Source organism: Microtus oregoni, unplaced genomic scaffold (genome assembly GCF_018167655.1).
Source record: "Microtus oregoni isolate MIOR12 unplaced genomic scaffold, Mior012 000007F_ref0000211, whole genome shotgun sequence".
Classification (NCBI taxonomy): Eukaryota; Metazoa; Chordata; class Mammalia; order Rodentia; family Cricetidae; genus Microtus; species Microtus oregoni.
Window position 1 is genome coordinate 49,940,332 of NW_024543066.1, and position 23,134 is coordinate 49,963,465.

Sequence of the window (23,134 nt, forward strand, 5' to 3'; positions counted from 1 at the left end):
CTGTCCTTGGCTTCTCAGTCAGCCCTCATTGTCAGCCATGTTCAGAGAGTCTGGTTTGATCACATGCTCCATTAGTCCCAGTCCAGCTGGCCTTGATGAGCTCCCATTAGATCAGCCCCACCGTCTCAGTGTATGGGCGTAGCCCTTGTGGTCCTGACTTCTTTGCTCACGTTCTCACTTCTTCTGCTCCTCATTTGGACCTTGGGAGGTCAGTCCAGTGCTCCTATGTGGGTCTCTGTCTCTATCTCCATCCATCGCCAGATGAAGGTTCTATGGTGATATGCAACAGGAGACACTTCCTATGTATAACTCCAGCAGCACAAACAATAAGAGCAACATTGAATAAATGGGACCACCTAAAACTGAGAAGCTTCTGTAAAGCAAAGGACACTGTCATTAAGACAAAAAGGCAACCTACTGATTGGGAGAAGATATTCACCAACCCCACAACAGACAAAGGTCTGATTTCCAAAATATATAAAGAACTCAAGAAACTAGACTTTAAAATGCTAATTAACCCAATTATAAAATGGGGCACTGAACTGAACAGAGAATTCTCAACAGAAGAAGTTCAAATGCACATAAAGGGTTTAAAAGATGAAATTGTCCAATATTAGCTCATCAACAAAGAAGCAAGTTAGTTCCTAGAAGGCAGCCTAATTACTGTAGACAGCCACACTGCTGCTAGACATCAAGGGGAATTGGGGAACACTGGTCCCACAATAGTCCTGTGAGACCCTAGCTATTGGTTTATCCACTCCTTGACTGTGTGAGAAAGTGCGTTCTTACACTGTCACTGAACTTGACAACTGGGAGATGTGCTCTAAGGTTACACACATATGCAAACTATGGCCCAAAATGTTCAGTTCTTACCCCTTTCTCAGTAGAGGGACAGAGAGTTTCTCCTTCCAGTTTGCACTTCTGTCCATCTTGTAGACACAATCACAAGTAAATGAAAGAATCTTAGTCTGCTGAATATCATGCTTCTACCAGAAGTCTGATTCCTATCAAAAGTTCTAGACTCTAGGCAATAGGTTTGCTGCAGCACTGACCTGAGAAGCTCAGAGCCATTTGTCTGCCTAGGAAAATCAGTCATTACTAGCTTGAATGGTTGAAGAGACTGTCACAAACTGACTGGTTCAAAGTCATTTTCCAATTTCTGCCAGAGAGCTGCTTAGAGCCCATGGGTGATCTGTGATGCCTAAGCCATCCACATATGTCCTCTAACTAGTGCTCACAACCAGTGATAGCTCTATCTACAACAGGACATGTGACAATGTTTTATGGTATTTTGCACACCAAAACAAAAGAGCAATTGAGCCCCAACTCCCAGTAATGCTGAAATTGAGTATCTGTGCTCACATGATCTTCACTTTCTTGTACAATCTGAGAGAAATAGAGTCTGTAAAGCAAATGAAGTTTCTTGGCCGCAGCTCTGCTTTTCTTCCAAATGATGTGATTCTTTCTTTTCACTGTTCCTAGGAAAGGGGGATTTAATTGGAGCAAATCTATCAATTAAAGACCAAGTGATCAAGACCAATGCTGACGTGAAGGCACTGACCTACTGTGATCTTCAGTGCATCATCCTTAAAGGGCTCTTTGAGGTCCTGGGCCTTTACCCTGAGTACGCACACAAATTTGTAGAAGACATCCAGCATGACCTCACATACAATCTTCGAGAAGGTCATGAGAGTGATGTAAGTCCCCTTTCTAATATAATATGTGGGACTGGGAATCAGATAGAACAGCAGAGGCAAATGTCATAGCCTTCCTTCAAAGGACTCTGCAGGTAAGATATTCAGCCCCTAGTTAACTGATATATCCAGTAGAACCTGCAGTTCCTTACTAACATGCGAGGAAAGTACTATTTGGGGCAGGTTCTTGCTTGCTCGTCTTCATGTGCTCACGTCTAATTGCAGCTTTGATACACAGTACTTACCTGGAAATAAGTGACACCCTTCAGTGTTTGACAACTTCAAGGGAAAGTCTGTGGGTCAGAGCTTGTTGTGTGCTTGTTGTATGTTCAGCCTTTCAACTGCTCGACAGAAAATTTCCTCTAAACTAATCTTTTTTTCTAAAATGGTACCACAAACAATAATCTATCTCAAAGTGCAAAATTTTCATAAATTGATTCAATCCCAAGATTGTCACACTTAAAGCATAATGAACATTTTGTGCAAATATATTTGTTTCATGTTTCAGTTTATACAACAACTTTCCTGTTAAAATGTGTACTATACTGTCTTGTGTTTAAGCTCATTGTGGACATGACTTTGTTAGATGTGTCAGTGACAATGACTTAATAGGAATGATTGTTGAAAGTCAAGCCAGAGCATGAAGTTCATTGTGTAACAGTCAGTGTCTTGTCATGGATATTTGTAGCACTAAGAACTTTAAGAAACTGGAATTGTGACCACTTCAAAATATACAAACATTTTGGGTAATAATTAGCATTCTCTCTTTTGAAAAATTGATAGAAAATGAGAATTGCATATTTTTTCATTTAGGTATGAGATATAAGTGATGTTAGATAAAGATATGATATCCCATCCTTTCCACTGTTGATAGAATATACCAATGAGGTCAATATTTATTAGCTACCTATTATGCTAAGTATTCTTCCTATACAAACACTAATGATTAAATGATCCCTTAAGATTAGCGTCAATCCATTTCCATGGCAGAGCAAACAGGATAAGAGTAGCTGTGGTTATGCAAGTGAGCAGGCAACTAGAGCAGCACCAGAGAACAGACCCAGGATTAAAGTCTGCAGCTGGGTAGCAAAGGTCCTGCCTTCTGAAAGTGCTCCCATGCATCTCATGCAATAGACTGAATCTTAAAATTCAAGATACAGCTTTTCTCAGTAATTGTATAAAATGACTGTTTTAAGGAGTATAGCATATTGTTTTGAAATATGCATACATTATTAAATACATAAATCAAGCTAATTATTATGTTGTTTCTTATATTCATATTCATTATAACATTTAAAATGCTCTCAGCAATAGTCAGGTGGACAACATGCCATTGTTTAAGATAGTCAGCATGCTGAAATAGCAATGAAACTTTTGTGTCCTTAGACCAGTATCTCCTTCCTTCCTCAAGTAACTTCCATCCTTTTCTCAGCTTCTATGATTCCAGCTTTCTCCACATTTCCCATAAAGGTTGCCGCACCAGTGCAGCTTTGATACCCAAACTGGTGTGGGGTGCCGTGATTCAGACATGGAAACTTCAATGCAGGAGAAAGAACCCTTTATTTTCCCCAAGCTTAAGCCTTTTATATCTTTAGGCAGCTTACCCTAGCCATGCTGAGCAGCTAGAACCTGAGGTCAAGGTCAGGGCATTGTGTACTGAAGAACACTTCTGCAAAACACCACACACCAGAAAGAACACAAACATCCTTGTCAAATACAGGGTACAAGGATGTTCAGCTGTCAGGGCGAGTGAGGGCAGCCAAGCCATCTATCTGGGTGCAGCCAGATCACAACAAAGGTGAAATCATATGGGATCATGTCAGGCTTACTTCACTAAGCATAATGCCCCCACACCTGAGTTCATCAATGTTGTAAATGATGGAACTTCCTTCTTCGTCGAGCGTCAATAGCACTCCAGAGTGCATAAATACTGTGCTTCCTTTATTCATCTGTTCACTGATTCACATTCACGTTGATCCCAAGTCTTACCTATTGGGAAGAATGTGACAATGAGCATGAACACACATATCTCTGACACATACTGATCTCAGTTCATTTGTATACATAGCAAGTAGTAGAATTATTGGATCAGTAGTAGCTATACTTTAGTGTCTACTGTGCATTTCATCCTACAGTATGTGAGGATTCCCCCTTCTAATCTCACCTCTCAGCTCTGTGAGATTATACCTCATTGCAGTTTTATTTTGCATTTCCATGATTACTAGTGCTGTCCAACTCCTTTTGTATATCTACTTTCAAAGAGTATCTTTACTGATTATTTTATTAAATATTTTTTAAAAATAAAACAAACTATCTTTTTTCTTCATTTTACATACCAATCCCACTCCCTCCACTACTTCCATCTCCTCCACCTTCCCTCCCACCCCACCTCACTCCCATCCACTCCTCAGAAAGAGTAAGGAATGCTTTGGGGAATGTTGAAGGCCCTTCCTACTATATCTAGGCTGAGCAAGGTATCCATCCAAAGATAATGGATTCCCAAAGAGCCAGTAGGGATAAATCCGCTGCCGTGGCCCCACAGTCTGCCCCAGCCATACAACTATCACCCACATTTAGAGGGTCTAGTTTGATCCTTATGCTGTTTCCTTCCCTGTCTGCCCATTTTTAATCAGGCTATGTTTTTCTTGTCATTGGCTTGTCTGAGATCCACACGTATTTTGACTACCAAACTCTATCAGATGTGTGGTTAGCTACCATTCTGCAGTGTGTTTCTTACTCCGTTGTTTGTTTCCCTTGCTATGAACCTTTAAACTTCACATAATTTAACTAGTCTTTCCTTACTGGGTGTTAGAGTCACATTCAAAAGAAACATCATTGTCCAGATCAATGTCTGGAAGCTTTTATTCAGTGTCAGCCTCTAGAGTTTGGTGTCTGACATTTAAGTCTCTTATTTTAGTTGATTTTTAACTATGTTGTGACATTATAATCTAATTTCATCCGATATATTACCACTTCTCCCTTCTTTGCTTTTCTTCTCCTGTCTTCTCTCCTCTTCTCCTCTTGGTCTCACTATCATTTTTCCTTTTTAAAGCAGTGTCAAAACCTTGTTTAAAGTATGCCTCACCAAGGGAGTTTCTCCCCACCATTTTCCGCTATGTGGAATAAGTCTTCTTCTGGTGATGGAGCATCAACAGGTCACCTCTGTCATGCCTACAGCCATCTCTTTCAGTTTGTCCTTCATCTTGAAGTGTTTCCCTCACTCTTGAAATGTTTTCTCTGGACTCTGCTGACACTTCAGCATATTTCAAGTCCTTTTCTCTTGGTAAAACTTGACTTCAGATTCCAGGTCCTCAGGCCAATGTGACTATGAAATCTATGTTCGGCAACCTAGCCTCCTCCTAGACACATCTTCAGTTTAAACTTCTTGGTGCACTGTGCCCTTCATATGAAAGTTAGGTGTTGGCTAATACTCCAAGCCTAGCAATGATGCAGTTACCCCCTCCCCAGGTATTTTATCCCCAAATCCTACACAAAATGGCTTTTCTGACCTTCATCTTATCTCCTTACCTTGTGACACTGCTCCTTTCTAGTTTGCTGTTTCATCTTGCAAAGCAACAGTGGACATTTTCCTTCCCCTACCCTGAGATACCTGTCTCAACAGTATACAGGCTGGTGTGCCTCCCTTTGCACAGATCTCAACACAGTGTGCAGGCTGGTGTGCCTCCATTTGCACAGATCTCAACATGGTATGCAGACTGGTGTGCCTCCCTTTGCACAGATCTCAACAGTGTACAGGCTGGTGTGCCTCCCTTTGCACAGATCTCAACACAGTGTGCAGGCTGGTGTGCCTCAATTTGCACAGATCTCAACACAGTGTGCAGGCTGGTGTGCCTCCATTTGCACAGATCTCAACATGGTATGCAGACTGGTGTGCCTCCCTTTCCCCAAACATCGTAGTCACTGAAATCTCACTCCGTGTATTGCATCGGTGAATTTTGTCCAGTTTTATAATTCTTTTACACATTATTCTTCAGCAGAAGCTGTACCATTGTGGCTGGAACCCTAAAGCATTGCTTCTTTGTAAAGAAGATCCCTAGTACAGAACAGCAGTGTGAGAAGACACACTTGGAAAGAAAGATGAATGCAAGACCATAGAAATTACAGTGCTGCTCTGGCCTAGGCAAGCTGCTGTCCCTCCCTGAGCTAATGTCACCATGGCCTTGGGAGAAGCCAGGCTGCTACTTAGTGACAGGGATCCAGTGACTGAGATGAAAATACAATAAAGAGAAAGCCTTTGGGAAACATTGGCAGTAGTGTTTTTGAAAGAGTTTAAAAGAAATGTAAACACTGAACACTAAATAAAATTCAGCTAAGTTAGACTACATATTTATTTATTTTTTTTACATATTTATTTTTAAAAAAAATATGAGAGTACATATGAACTGAAGCTGTCTTTTGAGATTTTTATCATTCTGAATTACTTGAATCTCAAAATGCTTATTTTTATATACACATACCACAACACACACACACACATCACAAACTTATCTCCAAAATCTTGAGATACAGTTCCATGGCTGAATAAGTTTGGACCACTCTTTGTGTAATCCACAACCCCATGGAAAGCCTTCCAACTTCTCCAGCATTCTTTGACTGTCGGGAAAAGTTACATTCTGGTACCAGCCTGTGATGAAGGACTCCTGTCCTTTGCTGTCAGCAAACACCTTTCCTTAGTTCCCACACATACACACAGAGGTAACCAGTCACCAAGCTTCTCTGGGACAGCAATGCTTATGAAAGATGAACAACTTCCATAAGAGACTGTAAACTGCAAAAATGTAACTACCTGAATTCACTGACTCTGAAAACTGAGTGGCTACTTTTACAAAGACTAGCAGAGATCCTTGGATTTCTCATTACATAGTGCGTGAATCTGTCTAACTATAAACAATAAATACAAAATAATGAAAACAAGACTGACATCAGCCCATTTCGAAATAAAACAGAAGCTGAAAAGAATTGTCCCCATTGAGAAGGAATCTCAATGCTGGGATTTCTGCAGCTCTATTAGACTGAACAGCTTTAGAACAAGATCTCACTTCATTCTCACAAGAAAATTAATGTATATAAAATGTTTTTTTAAGTTTTTTGAAAGACTAGATATTGCTGTTTTGACATTATGGTAATTATGTATCTCACGCTATTGGAAAATTTTCCATATTTGCCCCAACTTATAGCTCCTGGTGGCCCTCAGTGATTGGTTAATTTAGCTATTACTGCTATTTAGATTGTGGTGAGTTTACCTCACAATTAGTTATGGTAAGCTTTACAAATTGATTTTAACACAAATTCATTTGATTTTAAGAAATCTAGTTTTCCTTCACATAAAGAGATTTGAACTTGAGATAAACAAATAAAATGATTGGAGAGCATCCAAAAGAACTGTTTTCAAACATGAAGACGGCTAAAACTCAAGCATTGATCTATCTACACACAAATATTGTTTTGCTGTGCATAGTGGGTGCTGGCTTGTTTTGATGCTGTGATCACTATGCAGCAATGAATGCCAACAATCTGGGGGAGGGATCAATTTTTTAATGCTGTCATACTGGAAGGTTTCTAATAATGACTAAAACATATTAATGTTATAAATGTGCTCATCTCTACTTCAGTTTGCACTCACATTATCTAAGAATCATAAAATGCTAAGCCACCTCTTTCTGTCTCCCTGCTGTTTTGTTAAGAGGGTGAAGAGGTCCTGATTTGGTGGCTCCCAGTCTTCACGGTGACAGCCTTTGAGTTGCTATTTACAAGAAACACAGGCAGTGACCCCAATATTCCGAGAGAGGCTCTGGACTGAAAGCAAGAGGGTGTGACCTCAGCATCTCCTAACAAAACTTGGGTGGTTCCTACTGCAGACTCACAGTGGCTTAAAACCTGATTATTCATCACAATGTCTGAGTCCTCCCACTGTTCTGAACACAATTACCATTATTTTGTAATGTGCTTGCAAAACTGCTTTGTTTTGCTGAGAGTGACTGCACACTCCTGCAATCCCAACTACTCTGAGAATGAGGCAGGAAAACTGCAAGTTCAATGCCAACCTGAGCAAATGTGAAAGAGCCTGCATCAAAAATAAAAGACTCGGGGGCGGGGGCAAGGATATAGCATATTATATTCTTATAAGGGGTACAGTTGAGAGAGAGAGAAAGAAACTCACGAAGCAATGTGAGGCCCATGTTTCAATTCCCAGTACTACACACACACACACACACACACACACACAAAGTTTCAGCATAGTCACATGTATTGAATGGGGAGTTGTAACGCTACAAGAAATACTATTGTAAAATGAAGAAATGTAACCAAATGTAAACAATAAATTATTTGTGAAAACATATACATTAGCAATGTATACATTATACATTATTTTACAAAATAAGAAATAGGACCACAGGAATCTTGTCTCTATGCTTTTGTCTTTGGCAAGCTCTGCTCTATATGTTGAACTGCTGAGGTCAGGCCCCGAAGACTTAGTATGTTCAAAGTATACTATCTTCCTCTACAAACTTACCTTGTTGTTTCTTCTCCCCTTTTCTCATCAAACCCAGTGCCCACCCAAACTCACTTCATGATCTTGTTTGTTTTTGTCTGTGTGAATGAATACTCCCATAGAGTTTGACATGTGTTGCAGGGCTTTTACCTGCATATGTGAAGGTCAGAGGTCAATGCCAGATGTCCTCCTCCTTCAATTTCCACCTTATTATTTTTTTTTATTTTTTGAGACAGAGCAGAGTCTCTTAGTGAACCAAGAGCTCACTCTATTTATTTATCTATTTATTTATTTATTTAAAAAAGAAAACAAACTATCTCTTTTTTTCATTTTACATATCAACCCCAGATTCCCTCTACCTTCTCCCCCACCCCACCCCCATCCACTTCTCAGAGATGATGGGAAACATTGCTTTGAGGAAGGATCAAGGCCCTCCCTGCTATATCTAGGCTGAGATAGCAGGTATCCATAAAAAAAGAATGGGTTCCAAAAAGCCAGTACAAACAGTAGGAATGAATCCTGGCGCCACTGCCAGTGGTCCCACAGTCTGTTCCAGCCATACAACTGTCACTCACATTCAGAGGATCTAGTTTGGTGCTATGCTGTTTCCTCGGAGTTGGTGAGCTCCCATCAGCCCAGGTAAGCTGTTCCATTGGGTGAACCCATCATGGTCTTGATCTGTTTGCTCATATTCCCACTCCTCCCACTCTTCAACTGAACTTTGGGAACTCAGTTCAGGGTTCTGCTTTGGGTCTCTGCCTCTGTTTCCATCAGTTTACAGACACACGTGATGTTGAAATGGTACCACATACCATGTTGCAAGACTCCCTCCACTGGAGTCAGCATTTCTTCCAAGATTGACTCATCCATGCTCTTACAAATAGCCCTCTCTCCCTCACTACCACAGCTACCTAAAGCATCCATTCTGTGAATATGCAAACATTTAGTGCCATTTAACACATAGATAATACTGCTTTCATAAATCAAATTTAAAAATATTTTCTTCTAAGGCTAATTTTATCTATATATTATTTTTAAAAAATTATTCCATAATGTTGGAGACTAGCTTCAACAAAAATACCACTTACCACTGTAGGGGCATAGGTATCAGAAAAAATAGTAAAGAATATGAAGACACAAGTGAAAATAATAAAACAGAAACATAGAATAGTATTAGGAGGGAGTTTCAGTGAATATTGAAATCCCCTGTATTTAATTTTCCATACACTTTTATACCCCAATACAACAGGGGGAAAGAAGACAAAAGATTGCTTTAATATAATACAAAAAATAACTACAACATTTACTTGCTTCAATACTTTGAGGCATCAAGCAATTAATCCATGAGAAAAACATTCTGTTGTTTAGGCAGTGAACCCACCCTAGACCAAGTATCCTGAAAACAGCTACTCTCAAAGTCAAACCTCCTATTTCAAAAGAAGGAGCAGAAGTATGCTTGAATTTCCTGACCAGTGGTCGGTGTTGTACTTTCCTGTGGCTTTAAGGGACAAGCCACACCCACTCCCATTACCTCTGACCTGCCCAGGGACAAGCCACGCCCACTCCCATTACCTCTGACTTGCCCGCCGCCTTCTTGGCCCCTTCCTTTTCTGCTTCCTTGACGTGTGCATAGAGCAAGCTCATGCAGGAAGCTGAAGATCAGTCTATCAGTCTGCCTCAGCAGATGGGGAGGGGAATGGGTGTGGCTTGTCTCTTAAAGGGACCAAAACCATAACAGTCGGGGTGGAATTTATCTGCCTGTATGGGCTATCTTAATGTCCAAAACATCAAGTAACCACACCCTAGGTCAGAGTGTGTAGCTATACTTGTCAACACCTTTGACCTTTAGACAAGGTGGAAAGATAGAATCACGTTTTTGGGCCTCCATACCACAACACGAAACCATAAATATATTTGATTTTATTTACTTCTGTTATTTTAACACTTATTTGCCCTTTTTATACCTTTCTTTAAGCTATCCAGAATGGTTTTGTTAATGAATTGATGTAAGACTCTTATTTTTCCATACAGTTAATGAATTTTCTCAGCATCATAATTTAATGGGTCCTCACTTTCCCTACTTACCTCAGTGCCATGCTTCCTACATGTTACATATGTGTGCACTAATTTCTGGAATCACTCCAAGGATACCTCCATGGTGTCTTGTGTTTTCACAGAGCACTCCATGCTTATTATTTCACCTTTGTGATAAGATTCAGTTTATAGGGAAGCAGGGATCCCTGACTTTTCTTCTTGCTTGGAAGTACGAATTTCTTTTTTTTCTCTCATTTCTTCAAAGTTACTAATTTGACTTTCTCCATTATGATGTGAAATTTTTATGAATCTAATTGTTGCTTCTTTAAGTAACTTGTCAACACTTCTTCCCTGGGTATTTTAAGGCCTTGTTTTTGTCTTTAGTGTCCTTCTGATTCACTATTACATGTCTAGGTCCTGTCCCCTCTCCTTCTTCCCACCCCAATGTCTCTTGCCTTTCTCTCCACTCTGTTTCCCCTTCCCCCTCTTTTTCTTCCTCCCTCCCTCTTATCTGCCATTTATAATCCTGTCTATCAGTCATTATACTAGCTGGTTTTTTATCAACTTGACATAGGCTAGAGTCATTTGGGAAAAGAGAACCTCAGTTGAGAAAATATTCTCACTAGATGAGCCTGTCAACAAGCCTGCAGTGCATTCTCTTGATTGATGATTGACAAGGGAAAACGGAACCCACTAACTTACGTCACCTCTGGGGTGGTCATCTCAGTGCTGAAAGAAAAGAGGTTGAGCAAGCCATGATGAACAAGCCGATAAGCAGCACTCCTCAGTGGCCTATGTGTCAGTTCCTGGCCTCTTTGAGTTCCTGTTTTGACTTTCTTTAGGAATGAACTGTGGTGTGGATCTGAATTTATTCCTTGAACTGCTTTGGGTCATTGTGTTTTAATACAAAAATAAAAACCATAAGAAAATAATTCAGCTATGCACATACCTATTGTATTGACCAACTTATCTGGTTTTACTTCACTGGTCTACCATGTGTCATTAACTACTTTGGTGTAGCAGAATTTCCCTTGGGCCTCCAACCAGCTCCAAATTCATGACAGGGACTTATTACTAGTTATGAAAGCTTATTCTTGTCTTGTGCTTGTCCCACTAGCTCATAACTTATTTTAAGCTGTTTCCTTTCATCTACATTATGCATCAGATCTTTCCCTCATTCTGTATGCCTTCCTCTGTTATCGAGCTTGCTAATAGCTGCCTGGCCCTGGGCATCTCCCTGTCTTTCTCCCTTGTTCTCTCTTCTCTCTTCTCCTCTCTCTATTTATTGTCTCTGCCTGCCCCATCTATCCCTTACTGCCTAGGTATTGGCTGTTCAGAATTTTATTAGACTAATCAACTATTTTAGGCAGCCATAGCAACACATATTTACATAATTAAAAAGCTGAAGCATAAAAATGAACAAACCATTATATACTTAAATAAAATGCAACATAAACAAATGTAACATATCTTTACATACTTAAACTAATATTCTATTTCATAACATGTGTCTGAAAAAAGTCTGTGAACCTATGAAATATGTGAATATGGTATACCATATTATTATACCACACTGCAGGGTCTCACAAGGAACTCCCAAAACACATATGGATTACTGGCAACTTCACAGATAGAGATTATTGCAGAAGATCACAACCAATAAAATTTCAGAGTTGCAGAGCTGAGTCCTACCCTCTACATCAGCAATACAATTCCTGATCCGAGATCATGGAAGAAGAGAGGTTGGAAAACTTGTAACGTCTAAATACTCAGTTTGATATGAGATTGTTTTTCCTATAAATGTCTCACCAGTATGACTCCTAAGTATGAGTTGAACAAAAACAGCATGTTAAGGTGGACATATAAAAGCCAAAGAGACCTCAGCCCTGAACAAAGAACCAGCAAATCTAGACTTCTCACCATAACAGTCTTGGTCCTATGCCTTCTTCCCTGCCTGCCTTGCCAGGTCACCTGGTGCTTGTGGTGTTGGCAGGAATCCAGTCTTTCTCGCCTCACTGGATCCTGCTGCCTTTCAGGATTCCTGGCTTACGCACTTCCTCACCTGCTTTCCCCAGGCAGTGCTGCTTCTCTGGCCTTACCTGACCACATGATGGTATTTATCTCCTTCCGCTTTCTTGTCATATTGTCGTGTTTAAGTTTTGAAAAGCATTCAACAGTTTACAAAATTATTTGAATTATATATTTTCTTATTTGTGGACAGTGTTGCCTAATAGAATGCTTACTTTGTGAAGACTTTCTTATATTCTACACTACTACCCCATGTGGCCAAATGAAATACTGACATAAGGCATCCTGATGAGACTAAGGGTTTACTGGTTATAGAGTCAGGGCATTGTCTAAAATGAAATGCTACAGAAATTTAGGTTTGCATCCCTCAGAAGCAGCAAAGCCCAAGAGGATGTTCAAAAGAAAAACAATGGAATAAAAAACAGTTTCACTGAAAAACGATAGATTTTTCACTTACCTGAAGTTCAGAGTACTGAATTTTCAAGAGCCGTGTGAGGGATTTAACAGAACAATGGGAACAAGAGTTTGCAGTCTGAGAGCTGTAAGACCTCCTGGTTGAAGACGAAAGAATATCTGTCTTTGAATCCTAGCTAACATGCCGTGTTCTATAGAAATAGGTCAGACCATGAAACACTACTGCCCCAGAGAGCAAGAAACCAGCACTGTAACCCACCAGTCACTTTTTGTGTTGCCTGGGTCATGACTCTACTAATTTGAGGGTGCCATCAAACCTCTCCCTGCCCGGCTCAGCAAACAGAGAAGAAGAAACAGAAAATTTGAAAAAGCCAGAGGTTAGGGAGCACAGCTTCAAAACAGTCTCTTTAGACAGGAGAACTCTTGGAGCTTTGCTGCTAATTTAAAGCCTGCACTAGTTAATCTAGTCCATATTCCAGTGTGGGTGCTGAGGGGGGTGTAGATTTCAAGACCCCACTTTTTGTTTGAGAAGCTATTGGCACTTAATGGCTGGTTGAAAAGAAAAATCAGTTTCTTAAGAGTTGGTACCTCTTATAGATTTCTCATGCTGTAGTGGACTCATGCCATATACATACTGCGTAAAACCCTAGTTGGACTCAAAAGGGGTGTGTGTGTGTGTGTGTGTGTGTGTGTGTGTGTGTGTGTGTGTATGGAGGTTTCTGGGTGTGGGGGTGACTGGGTGTGAGTGTGGAGGGTGTCTGTCTATGTGTGTGTGAGTGCGTGTGTATTTGTGTGGGGAGTTTGTATTGGATGTGTATGTGTGTGTTCTTTAAAAAGAGACTATGAAAGTTATGGGGCAATTTGGAGATAGACCCAGAATGAGTTGGAATAAGGAATGGATTTGGATCCAAAGAATGCATTCACATATGAAAGAAAAGATAAAATAATTCTTTAGAAAAAAATTTGAGAGGAGAAATGAATTTAAATTGATGAAATCACATCTCTAGAAAAGATTGCTTACCTGCAGTTATAAAATAATTCAAGAGTGTGTAATCCATCCTTCTGTTGTGCTCAGTAATGAGTTGTGGGAACAGATCTGCAGTACATGTGAGGAAATCTTCCCAGGCTTCTCCTCACATCCCTGCTTGGTGTTAACTTCAGGTATCAAAGTGGAAGTCCATATTTATTGTCCAGGTTATGAACCCCGGGTCTGTAATACACAGACTCAAGCTTTAGCTCCATTTTCCTTTTCCCTTTTCCTTATTTTCTTTATTTGTTTGTTTGTTTGTTCATTGTGTGAGTGTGCAGTTGTGTATGGATTCAAGTGTGATGGCATCTATGTGAATATATGAGTACATGTATCTGAGCATGGAAACCAGAAATCAGCTTCAAATTCTCTTCCTCAGACACTGTCCATCTTGATTCGGGGGACATTCTCTTGCTGCAACTTAAGGCTTACTGACTTGACTAGATTGCCTGGCCTGAAAGTCCCAGGTATACCCCAGCTCCTTCTTTCCAGCACAAGCTCACAGCAACATGCACAGATATTTCTATGGAGGCTGGGAGTTAAACTCAAGTCCCCATCCTGGCTCAACAAGCACTTTGCCAACTGACCCATCTTCCCAGGCACAGTTTCATGCTTTTATGCCAGCCCTGCCAAAGGCAAGTGTCACTGGGGAAGCATTGAGTTTCATATCCTGTTGAGTCACATCTGGTCTATGCACTTTCTTCCCTCACTAAGCTGTCCTAAAGCCATTGCAATCAGCTCCGTGCTTCCTAGAATGGAGACTGGGTAGATCCTTCAGGTGAGAGCTTTGATTTGCCATCATTGTGTGCTGTCGGTGTGGCTATATTACGATGTAACTCATTTCAAGACTACATAAGGAAAGGAAGCTTTTGCAAGGAAGGTCCTTGGTTTAAATTTAGTTCTTGTTTCAATGTGAAACAAAATCAGGCTGCTTGGAAGCAATTTTCATTTAGTGGTTTACCAAATAGTAATAATTTTACAAATCACATTTGATAGCCTAGATTCTAAGTTCTCCAAGAGTAGCCTTGTGTAAGTGCACATCTGCTAGCACAGGTTAGGGTAGGAAGAGAACATAATTAACACTTCCCCACTCTGAGAGAGTGAAGTCTCAGAAAATTGCACACTGAACGACTCACATGTCATTTTATCATGTCAACTTCCCTTGTCATTTGTGGCCCAGCAAGGTGTCTTGGTTTTTCACTTGTCTCTCTTAGAGTTTCCTCCTTTAGGAAACAAAAATAAAAAGTCTTCAAAATTCCCCACAGTCAGCCTTTGACCAACTGTAGGCTGCTACAGAGCTCACGGGAGTCAAACAGGGAGAGCTCAGTGGGGATGGCCTGGACATGTTCTTGTATCCAACTTTATGTTTGGAAACTTTTCTCATACTGGAGTTTTTAGGTGATTTTAGAAAAATTGATGCAAGCATGGTACCTTGAAAGCAAAGACATCTCTTTTAGCATCTCCAAAGCCAGGGTTGTTTTCATGCTCATGGTGTTTGAATCAACTTTATAGTTAAGTTTCTCACAATTGACACCACCTAGTCTGACTCTAGAAAAGTAGCCCAGTGCCTCTTTCTATTGTTTTTAACAGTCTGTGTGTGTGCGTGAGTAGGTGTGTGTGTGTGTGTGTGTGTGTGTGTGTGTGTTTTGTTGTGTGTAGGTTAGAGGACAACTTTCAGGAGTTTGCTCTCTCCTTCTACCATTGTTTCCAGGTATTGAACTTGAGTCACTGGGTTTGACAACCTGAGTCATCTCAAGGCCACCACCCAGCCCTAATTTTTCTTAATGATTACTCGTTTTTGTTTTCATCATCCTTTACACTATGATTGGCCTCATCCACTTCCACTATTAAGAATTTCATTGAAGCCCGGCTCAGTGAACTTCAATAAACTCTGAATGCATGTTGTTGTCTAGTCCTGATACTCTGTTTATCCTGCCTAGACCACTGCTTCAGCCATAAAAGTTTATAATCCCCAAAGATGGCAAAGGCAGAAAGTTATTTTTATCTTGCCTCAAGCACATCAACAAACACATTCTAGATGTTAGGGTTAGAGCTAGTCTAAGGACATCAACAAACATATTCCAGATGTTAGGATTAGAGCTAGTCTAAGGACATTAACAAACACATTCTAGATGTTAGGGTTAGAGCTAGTCTAAGGACATTGACAAATACATTCTACTTCAACTCCATCAAAGACCCCAGAAGGATATATATATTACCAGAGTAAATAGGAAGTGCACTATATGACACTTCCAAAACTCTAAAATTGACAGAGACAACTTGCTGCCTGGGCAGTCACTCCAAGTTCTTCTGTAATGTGGGAGCATCCATCTTCAGCCTATAGGCCCACAGTATCCAGCAGACATTTTTTTGTGAAGCAGGAAATTTGAAAAGACTGTTTTGCCTATATTAGCAGTTTGTCAGTCATTTTCTTCTGTGTTCTGCAGAATGTCTGGCATACTCTTTCATGAAGCAGGAACCCTGAAGGACTGTCTCACCTTCTCTAGGAAAGTTCAGCAGTCATTTTTCCCTGTAGGTCCTGCATGTCCAGTTTATACAGCATAAGGTCAAGCAATCCAGGGAAGAGTACTTTCTTGCCCAAATGACTAGCCTTGTCATATTGAAAGCAAATTTCATAATGAGTTTCTTGGATGCCATAAACCTCTCCGAAGTAATTGGTGCTGCCAAAAACAGAAATGTCTCATTGTAGAGATAAGTCTAAGTTTTTAAAACTTTTTAAATGTTGTATTCTATAGGTCTTTGAAGTTTTGGAGATTATCTAACTGAAATACATCTCTGTATATCTAGAAAATCTATCATGAGTAAAAAGTTTGATATTATAAATGACCATCTGTTAATTTGTATTTCTTAATTACACATTACATTTTTAAATAAGCTATATAAACATATCATTTTAAACAAGAGTAGAAATATAAATATAGCAAAATTGAACTTGGATCTTTATCAATAAATCAAAGTACATACCAATGTAAAGCATTCATTTATCTAGTGTATCCCTCTTTAAATGAAGACAAACATTTATGAACAATCATTTTGGGAATTTGGGTGTAGTTTTCTCCAAATTGCCTTCTACTGTTTGTTGAGTGACGTATTTTTAGGGTTCATGGAGACCTTTCAGGGGATCTTGTTCATTCAAACCACATTAGTCTGGAAGGAATCCACAGGTTCTCATCTTTTGTGGAAACAAAAGCAGAACTTCTTTTCCAAAGTAACATATCCTTAGACTCAAATTTTTAAGTCAAGATACCTTTAAAATATGTATGTTGGTTTATCTTAGCAGCCTGTACAATAAAATGCCTCTCTGTACTTAGCTCATTCACAGTCTTAAAATTCAAGGAAAACACAGTGATATACATAATCCAGACTCTTTGTGTATTTTCCATTTTTATGTGGCTTATTTTTATTCTTTTACTTTTAATATTCATTTTATTATCATTATTCATTTAATCTATGACTGTCTGTACTTTTATATTACTTTTACTGTCTCTTTAATGATTTTGAGTTTTTTTAAACTATTTCTTTTTATAGCTGTCTATACTCTTTTTATTCTCTCTCTGAAGCCTACATACATGCTTTTAAATACACAGTATCTCATTTAAAGGTCTTTTATGTCTTAATCTTTATTGTATATCTGAAATCCTTTCTGACCAGGAACATTTTTTAAAATGGTAAGCAGTGTGGTCACAGTGGTCCTGGATGCTGGCTCTGCCAGTCTCAGCCTTTCAGTATGGTAGAGGTGCATTTACTGCCAGCTCTAAGGCTGCTGGGTGGGAGCCGTGCTCACTACCTTACCTCTGGGGAACACTGTGAAACACATAACCGTTATGTAAATGGAAACTACTTTTTTTTGTTTTCCAGTTACCCAGACCTGAAAAACACAGACAGATAAGTACACACACACACACACACACACACACACACACACAGCACAGCATAGCACTAACAACCTAGATCTCAGAAACTCAGTCCTCAGAATCTCAAACCTAGTAAGCTCTCTGCTTCTGTGACAAAACACCTGTAGAAAGGTTAATTTTAGCTGAAGGCATCAGAGATTTCAGTCCATGGCTGTCTGACTCTGGTTATGGTTCTTTCTTGGCTGTGGTGAACAGAGTAAACAGTGGAAAGGTGTGCTGAAACAAATGGTGGTGGTCAAGGAGACAGGAAAGGACAGGTACGCTCTCCAAGGGCAAACCCCAATGACCAGCCTTCTTCAATGGGAGCCACCACCTTACAGCATCCCTCTGATTTGTAAACAGTGGGTTAACCCATCTGTCAGATCCCAGTCTTCATATTCTACTCATGTATGAAAGCCTACCTGTGCAAAAGAAGCCAAGCCCTCAACTCTTGAGCATACAAGGGACAGTGGCTATCCCCTGGATTTTCTTCTGTACAGCCCCTTGCTGTCAATTAAAGACCACACCTACCCCACAACAATCAGCAACCCTGTTTGGTGCCACCAAAGTTTTTCAAGCTGTGCTTGCAGTGTGACTCCTGAGAAACTAGATTTAAGCTCCTTCAGAGGATGGGGAAGTAAGTTGAGCTGGGAAAGATAGAAGAAAGGTCACCTGCCATTCCATAAATAATACCAAAAAACAAGTTTCCTTCCCTGGTTGTATCCACCCTGTAGGAAAGAGATGTTTAGACTGAAATAATAGAGTTAGATTTGCTGCAAGCTAAAACCAGTACAGAATTCTTCAAAAAGTAGGCAAGGGAGATGAGAAACTTGAACTTCAGGCACAAACTGTCTGACTCTGAATCCCAGTTTGAGCTTAGTATACATTTAATATAAAGCTGCAAATGCTTGCCCAGTTTCTTGATCCTAAAAGCATGGGGTGCCAGATTCACATTAGATAATGGAGTATTAGAAAAGTTTCCACTGCTGAAGCTTTTTGGGGGTGGGGAGTTATCTATACTATTTTATTTTATTTGAATTTTTGACTGCAAATGAGCTAAGTACAGAGAGACATTTCATTGTACAGGTTGCTAAGTTACACTAACATATACATTTTAAAGGTACCTTGACTTCAAAATCTTAGTCTAAGTATATGGTGTTTTGGAAAAGTTCTGCCTTTGTTTCCACAAAATATCAGAATCTGTGGATTCCTTCCAGGATAATGTGGTTTGATGGACCAAGAACTCCCTAAAATTACTTTGCCCAACAAGCAATTTCTGCTTTTGATTAAAATATTGTGTTTGTGCAAGTCATTTAAAAATACAATGTATAATTAAAAAAATACAGTTTAGTAGATAGTCATCTTTAATAATCAAGCTTGTAGTTATATTAGGTTTCCAGATGTACAGAGATATAGTTCAGATTAATAATTATTCTTAAAACCTTTCAAAGACTATCAGAATATGATATTTAAAATGCTTTAAGAACTTAGGTGTTTTCATGACATCTGCCCTTGGCAGCTCCAATCTACTTCAGGAGGATCATGGTTATTTAGAAGGCTCCTTATAGAGTTTGTTGGTCATTTGGGCAGGAAGTTGCTCTTTTTATTTAACTCCAATTATTTATTAATATTTAAAAGCATTGTATAGCCTCTTCTGTTATTTTTTATTAATTTATTTTTCCATTCAAAAATTTACACTTCCTCCTCTCCTCCCATTGCCCTCCTGCTCCTCTACTCCCCCTCCTCCCTCCTTAATAGAGGGCAGGGTACCTTGCCCTGTGGAAAGTCCAAGGCTTTCCCCTGTAGTAATATGAGCGGTGGGGCTGCATCCCCAGCACCCCAGCTGCCTGCTAGCTTATGCCCAAAATAACAACACACAAACTGTATTCATTTAAACACTGCTTGGCCCTTTAGTTCTAGCCCTTACTGGCTAATTCTGATATCCTGATCAACCCATCTCTAATAATCTGTGAGCACCAGTCTTACCGGGAAGATTCTAGCCTATGTCCATCCTGGGTCAGAGCTTCATCGCGTGTGTCTGCCCGGGAGCCGGCAGCATGGCGTCTCTGCTCCAGAGAGCAGAGCTGTCCATCTCTGTCTGAGGCGTCTTACCTCACTTCCTCTTCCTCCCAGCATTCTGTTCTGTTTACTCCCCACCTATGTTCTAAGCTATGAGCCCAAGCAGTTTGTTTATTACTTAACCAATGAAATCAACAGATTGATATATGACACTCCATCCTTTCCAAAGCAATCCAGGCCTAGGAAGGTATGCATTCAAATAGACTAGGGTCCCAAAAAGTCAGTACATGCAGTAGAAACAGGTCCCAGTGCCATTATCGATGGCTTTTCAATCTGCCCCCAACAGCAGCCACATTCAGAGAGTCCAGTTTGATCATATGCTAATTCAGTCCTGGTCAAGCCGGATTTGGTGAGCTCCCGTTAAATCAGGCACACTATCTCAGTAGGTGGACCAACGATCCTGACCTCCTTGGTCATCTTCTCCCTCCTTCTGCTCTTCAATTGGACCTTGAGAACTCAGTCCATAGCTTTGATGAGGGTCTCTATCTCCATCCTTCACCGGATGAAGATTCTATGGTTATATTCGATATAAATCCTCAGTGTGATAGTGGGGCAAGGCCAGTTTAGGCACCCTCTCCTTTGCTGCCCAAGGACCTAACTGGGCACATCCCTGTGGACACCTGGAATCCCTTCTAGAGCCAAGTCTCTTGCCAACCCTAAAATGCCTCCCTAATGTAGATATTTTCTTCCCTGCTCCTATATCTACCCTTCCTCTATCTCCATGCTCTCCCCTGTCTTTCCCTTCTTCCTTCAAGGCATCCTACTGAATGGGAAAATATCTTCATGAACCCTGCATCAGACAAAGGTGTGATCTCCAAAATATATAAAGAACTCAAGAACTAGACATTAATATTCTAATTAACCCAATTAAAAAAAATGGGGTACTGAACTGAACAGAGAATTCTCAACAGAAGAAGTTCAAATGGCCAAAAGACACTTAAGGTCATGTTTAACTTCCTTAGTGATCAGGGAAATTCAAATCAAAACAACTTTGAGATACCATCTTACACCTGTCAGAATGGCTAAAATCAAAAACACCAAGATAGCCTATGCTGGAGAGGATTTAGAGTAAGGGGTACACTCATCCATTGCTGGTGGGAGTGCAAACTTGTACAACCACTTTGGAAATCAGTGTGGTGGTTTCTCAGGAAACTGAGAATCAATGAACCTCAGGATCCAGCAATACCACTCTTGGGAATATACCAAGAGATGCCCAATCATACTACACAAGCATTTGTTCAACTATGTTCATAGAAGCATTATTTGTAATAGCCAGAACCTAGAAACAACCTAAATGCCCCTCAACGGAAGAATTCATAAAGAAAGTGTGGAATATATATGCATTAGAGAACTACTCATCTCTTCCTTCAAATGCTGTTAGAGTCTTAGCGGCTTGGTCTGATTTATGTTGTGGCTAACTGTGTACTTTGGAGTTGTTATTGGTCTTCCCTCTCTTAGGTTCCCTCAGCACTGGAGTTGGCTCTCAGATCCTCTCCACCCTGAAGTAGGCTGTGGTGGTGGATCCCTCTGGATGGATCTACTGGTACTGGATCAGGGCCACTTGCTGCCCAAAAACCTTACAGACAAAAGGGCAGGCTTGGTAGATGCCAACTCGGTGGAACAAAGAAACCCCTGCAGCCTTGCACTCACCACTGTGTCCCCAGACTCTCAGCCCCAAAGCAGGCTGAGTTGGGGGATCCTAGGACCCTGCAGATAGAAAAGGGTGCTTGGGGGCAAGCTGGGGTGGGATATGTAGAGAAAGCCAGTAGTCAGGGAGAAGCCCCACTGAATGGCCAGAAAGTTTAGGGGATTGGAGGGTACCTGTGCTCCCTTTCCGGGGTGTCTGGCCAACCGGGTGGGGACACACTTACTTCCTGCTGAAGCTTTATACATCAACCTTGGAGGTAAAGGAACCACTGCACTTTTTGACAGTAAATCAAGATATATGCTTTATATTTGTGAACATCTTTTGTATGCTATAACTTCAGTGAGCCAACCTGTGAGTGGAGACTTTAGTTTTATTTGCAAATTTTTGTTATATTCAATCTGTTCCTGGAGTAATCAGTAGAACAACATATTGTATGTTTGATAAATACCTATAGTAATTTATACTTCACATGTATGAGTGATATAAATACATAGATAATGCATGGATGGAGAGGTAGAAAATAGATTATAGTTAAATGATAACAGATAATAACACATACATAATTGGATGATATATGTATAATATATAGATAATAGACATGCTATATATAGATAGATGATTGATAAATTGATCACAGAAAAAAAGACATATGATCAATCAATAGACAACAGATATATGATAGATTGATAAATAATAGGATATAGATGACAGATGATAGATATAGATAGATAGATAGATAGATAGATAGATAGATAGATAGATAGATAGATAGATGGAGACAGACAGATCAATTTTCATGTCTAGAAAATAAGAGAATCTTAGAATGGAAGGGGGGTTTGTGTGTGAGTCCTTAAAACTGTTTTTTGTTTGATCATTGCTTCCATTAACTTACTCAAACTAGCTTAAAGAGAAGCACCAGTTTATTCATTCCTAGAACTAAAATCCTGTCTTCGGTTAGGTGTCTGACCTGAGTAGTTATACACAGTATGAGAGGAATTGCTCACTTGGATAAAATCCCCCATCAACCACGTCAAGTACATGCTTCAAATAAAAATAAATCTCACCAAATTTTATTTTCTTCTTTCAAATGACTGTTTAGTAGCACATGTAACAAAGAGGAAAAATGCCAATATCTACCAGCTGTATACCATGTGTGAATTGCTACATTATATCATTTAATTTGCTTTTTAATCTCTGGGAGTTTGAATCATGCTCATAGACATGACAACTGAGTGTCTGAGTGGTATACTCCCTAAGATTTTAGAATTAGTGAAGGATTTAAACATAATCAAATTCTAGTCTTCTGAATAAAACCTGAAAGATTTGTCTATGAATACCTTCCACCTCAAAAGTGAAAACCCTGGTCTAATCTAGCCATACTGCAGCCAGTGTTCAAATCACCTTTACTTCAGTATTTTAGTATGAATTCTATTTCTTTTCTTAACCCATAAAAAGTTCAGTGCAACTAAGTATTTCAGGAAACATATCTCACAACCAGAAGGAAAGAAATATGGCGGCAGTACTATGTCTTGGACTTTCTTTTATTTTCTCCCTGTTGTGTTACTGTTTGTTTGCAGGCATCCATTCACTAGTAGTTCTAGGACTGCAGTCTTGCCCTGGAATAATTTCTTCCTATTAAAGAATGTGTTTTTCAGAGTGCTATTTACATTGCTGTCCATTTTTCCCTCCCTTATCTCACCCCATTTTTAAAGAGGAAACATATGAAATCTCCATTGCACTGTCATTCCAAATATACCAAATATTATTAGATTATTTTTATGG

At 39.8% G+C, this 23,134-nt stretch overlaps 1 protein-coding gene across 1 annotated transcript in view; it reads left to right on the forward strand.

Annotated features, from left to right (window-relative positions):
• The window catches only part of Kcnh8 (potassium voltage-gated channel subfamily H member 8), a 431,344-nt gene that overhangs the window by 355,246 nt on the left and 52,964 nt on the right, over positions 1-23,134 (forward strand). Inside the window, exon 11 of the mRNA XM_041656042.1 lies at positions 1,483-1,697. Within this exon, the coding sequence (XP_041511976.1) occupies positions 1,483-1,697 (215 nt within the window). The remainder of the gene's footprint in view (positions 1-1,482; positions 1,698-23,134) is intronic.